The sequence below is a fragment of the Calidris pugnax genome, unplaced genomic scaffold (genome assembly GCF_001431845.1).
Source record: "Calidris pugnax isolate Ruff unplaced genomic scaffold, ASM143184v1 scaffold44, whole genome shotgun sequence".
NCBI lineage: Eukaryota > Metazoa > Chordata > Aves > Charadriiformes > Scolopacidae > Calidris > Calidris pugnax.
Window position 1 is genome coordinate 113598 of NW_015094506.1, and position 4410 is coordinate 118007.

Genomic DNA, 4410 nt, shown 5'->3' on the forward strand with positions numbered 1-4410 from the left:
GCCCCGCGGGCCCCGCCGCCTCAGGTGCGTCCCCCCGCCGGGCGGCCGGGCTCTCCCCCCGGCCCCGCTTCCCACCCCTGGCAGCGGGCCGCTACCTGCGGGCTGTCCTGCAAAGCCTCTTCCAGGAGGAGTTTATCGACGGCGGGCATGTTGGCGCTGCGGCCGGGCTGGGCGCAGGGAGCTTGGGTGCGCGGCGGTGGAGGCGGCGGACGCCCGCTGGGCACGGCTCACTCCTCCCAGTTCCCGTCGGCCGGAGGAAGCGAGTCACGGGGAGGGCCGGCGGCAGGAGGGAGCGCGGCAGGCGGGGGGGGGCTTCCTGCCGCCATTAACTCCGTCGCCGCGGCGGCTTCGCCTGCGGGGACGAGGCCTCAGATGGAGGGCGGCTGTTTGCCCGCCGGCGGCAGGGGCAAGGGGGGCCGTTCGCTCTTGGCTGTGTCCCCTGGACAGTAGGGTGGCGGGAAGGGGGGTGCAGAGAGGGCTGCGGGATCCCCCCTCAGCTTGAGGGAGCTCTCCTCGGCCTTGAGGGTGCGTGGGTGTGATGGAAACCAGGGGGGGATGGCATCCTCCAAGTCTAGGCTTGTGGGGCTTGAGGACCTCCAGCTGTGGGTGAGGTCCCTCAAGGTGTCAGGGTTCTCCTCAGGGGCTGGAGGCTGTCGGCAGGGTCACCCATCCTGATGGAGCCCTGGTTGGCTCAGAAAAGCACCCCAAAAAGATGGGCCCAGGCAGGAGCCTCCACCTCCCACTCCACCGTATCCCTACACTTAGTGGGTTGGAAGAAATTTGTTTGAAGTTACCGGTCCTTCATGTACAAAGCCATGTTTTTATTACCGTCTTAATTGTGTTGGATAACTTCAGCATTTATACGTTAATTCAGATGCTCAGCTGAACAAGACGATGTATTCAAAGTAAGAAGGGTCTTGCTTGGTCTGTGGGTATTTCATTACGTCCACGTTTTTGAAGGGCAGGCACTGCTTTCACATGCGTCAATTTCTCTAAATATTGAGAGTGACAGATCTGCGGATCAATTGCTTTGTGCTTGTCAATTGCAGCTTTGTTGTTCCAGTGTGGCTTGAGACAAAAATGGAGATACTTAAAACCAGAATCCCATTAAAGAAAAAAACATTTCCGAAGAGTTTAGGAAGAATCCTGCCAATTAAACAGAATGTGCAAACAAAAATGCTGGCTGTAAAATGATGAGATGTTGTCGTCTTCAAAGAAATTTCACAGTCTTCAGATAACTCATGTTGCTGCCTTCTTTTAAAAGAAAAAAAAAAAAAATTAACTGCAGCTTGAGTTTAAAAGAACTCCAAACATTAGCATTGGCCTTCCTTGCCATTATCATAATTGCCTGCTCTTTGCATCTAAATCCCAGTGGATTTTTCCACTTCTGTCGTTCTTAAACAATTGTGAACATTTTACATGGCATGAAAGGTGATTGCTAATACAGATTTTTCTTGCTGATTAAATGACTGTACACAAGCAGGTGGCCTTAGGAAAACTTTGCAGATCAGCTGGATGACTGTTTGGCTTAATTATGAGAAATGATCATTGAACCCTGTAATTTTAGCTAAGATGACAATTTTGGCTGTGGGTCTGACATTGATTGGTATTGCTTCTGAAGCTCATGATAGGACCTTTAACCCAATGTGCCAAGCCTGGCTTGGTCTGACTGTGCTCCACTGAAGCTGGACTCCCTGTTCCAGGCCCTTGAGCAAGAACAGAGTTCTCACGTTCAGTCCACTTCTCCTGTCTGAATAAAGACACTGAGCCATAATAAAACTCCCTGGCTAATACCAAAAATACCAAGTATGACAGTATGTATTTACATCACGAGAAAACAAAAATAGATACCGCTTTATCATAATAATGTTGTTTCAGAGAGAGGTCAGAGAATATTTTTTGCTGACGGAATATGAAGTAAGGCACTAGCTAGGCATTAGACTTAAGAATCCATGACTGCTTCTGAGCCAATTTTGTTAATCTGCATTAAAGTCTTATTTTTCTTTCTTCAGAAATTTTGAAAATGTTATTTGAAATTCACTGAGGAAGAGAAGGCCATGCTGTACCAGATTTTCTGTATCTGTTAAAATAGCTTAGGGCATTTTTTAATATTTCCCAAATACCTCTGTTAGAACTTTGCCCTTTTCTTTCCCCCTCTAGTCTTGAAATAGTTCAGCAACAGCTCTTCCCCATTGGTTTGAAGTATTTCCTTCACCCAGAAAACATCGGGGTGGTTTGTGTTTTTATTTCACATTGTCTTCCCTCCCAGAGCTATAAAACCCTTAAGGTCTTATCTTGTTCCTCTTGGTGGCTTTGTTTAGTCTAAGGTTCAAGTGTGGAAGCCTGTTGTCATTCAAAATAAAGGATAGCTATTTCCAGAACAGGTTCTACTAGTTTTATTTAAATTAAACAAAAAGCACTTCAGTAACCACTGAAGGGTGATGCTTTTACTATCCGTCATTCTTTTTTGCATCATTCCTTACGCAGCTATAGTCTTGGTGGATTGCATATTTATAGTGATCAAAAATTTTGTTTTGAACTTTCCCAGTACAGTCCAGGTGGTTTTGAATTTAAAAATAAATAAAAAAGCCTTGCCTACTAATAATTGAAATTACCTTTTCTGTGTATTACTGATAATTGCAAATAATTTCCCAGTCACCTAGTTTTATTAGGTCTCAAGAATTATTCTTCAGTCTTAGTAACTTCAAATAATGTTTTGAAAATAATTACAATAACCCATAGTACTACCACCAAGCATTGCAACAATTTCTTTGTACAACAGTAGTGATATTATAAGAAAATTGGGTACCTTTGTGCATAGGCAGACCTTTGGGTAGGGGGTATCTAAGCCTTTGGCACGAGAAGACACTGTCTCTGGGTTCCACGGATTTCTGTAGCTTTACATTCCACAGTATTTTATCCCCATCTGGAAGAGAAGTGGCATTTATCTTGTCGTGTGGTCCAGGAGTTGCTCACTGGACTGGGCAGTGCTAGCAGTGGACTTACAACACTTCTGTCTTCTAAATCCAGGTATTGGTGCGATACTCAGTTTATTACAAAAAGTCTTGCGAGTGAAAAGCACACTCATAATCTGATTTCTTTGAAGTCAGATTTAATGGGAACATTGTACATAAGGAATGAGAATAGGGAAACAGCAGACACGGTACCTAGAATCAATCACCTGAATGTTCAAAAATACCTGTCACGGCAGTATGAGCTGGGCTGGAGAACGCTTCCAGTAAGCAGTCCAATTAATTTCTATGTGCGTATTCTGTAACCTACAAGTGACTTGGTTATGTTCAGATAAATGCTTCTTAGAATGTGAGAACTTTGAGTAAAAAGCCTGGAATGGCCAAAATGAAATTGATACACGTTGCTGATAAAACTAATAGGAATTAATAGTTTCAAATAAAATAAATAAATAATTGAGCGTTGAGTATGGAGTCATTCATTACGTGAACTGTTTCTAAGTTTGTACTGTTTCTAAGAAAAGATGGTGCTTTTTTCCAGCAAAAGCCTGAATGTAGCCCAAAAATCTCATAATTGAGAGAACGAACAATTTTAAAGGAAAGAAGAATAAAGTTTGGATTGATCTGTAAGCTTGAGATTTGTCTGCTTTGTGTACCTCTTGGCAAACTGATGTAAAATCTTCCAGCACTACTTCAGTTTTGCAGAAATCAGTGCATCTTCAAACTTGAGCTCAGGGTTTTGCGGGTGACAGCCTTGTTCCTGTTTGAGTCTGGCCAGGAATATCCCTTGGTAACCAGCCAGTCAAGTATGGTCCTCTCTTGACTGCCTTTGCTCATGTGACAGAAGGGACCACAGCGGGAGATGCAGATGGGACTCTGCCTTCTGCGGGACCGCGGGGTCTCGGTGCCACGCTTCCAGGTTTGCCCAAGTGCTTTTCCACTTCATATAGCCTAGTGCCAGCTCGGGGCTGGAAGGAGGAAGGCTGAACCTGGACGGTGCCGTGTGTGAGTTAAGCCCTGCCAACTTTAATTGGCTTGTTTGGAAACAAGGCAGCTGTTATGCATCCTTAGCATAATTTATTTCCAAATTTGATAATCCACCCAGCTTTAATGGAGAGCTGACTATAATTATTTTTTCTGGTTAGACTAGTTACAGAGTAAGTCATATTGCATTGTGTTTTCTTTCTCATATGTTCCATTATAACTTTAAAGAACATATTGCGTTATACTTCCTTTTTGGCTTCATACCTTATACTTTACAAGAAATTTCTGAGCAGCAGTGTGCTAGTCACATGTTTGCTAAGTCAGCTGAGTCTATTTATTGCATTTGACACAGTGTCTAATATTCTTCTTCGTGCTCAGTAACAAAGAAATCTTTGAACTACAGATGACTTTTAGAGGTGTAATAGTTTACCCTAAGTTGTGCAGCTCTCCTGCATAA

General features: G+C 44.1%; 1 protein-coding gene across 1 annotated transcript in view; it reads right to left on the bottom strand.

Moving 5' to 3' along the window:
• The window catches only part of APPL2 (adaptor protein, phosphotyrosine interaction, PH domain and leucine zipper containing 2), a 35567-nt gene extending 35348 nt beyond the window's left edge, over positions 1-219 (bottom strand). Inside the window, exon 1 of the mRNA XM_014963750.1 lies at positions 96-219. Within this exon, the coding sequence (XP_014819236.1) occupies positions 96-149 (54 nt within the window). The 5' untranslated portion in view covers positions 150-219. The remainder of the gene's footprint in view (positions 1-95) is intronic.
• Positions 220-4410: the final 4191 nt, after the last annotated feature.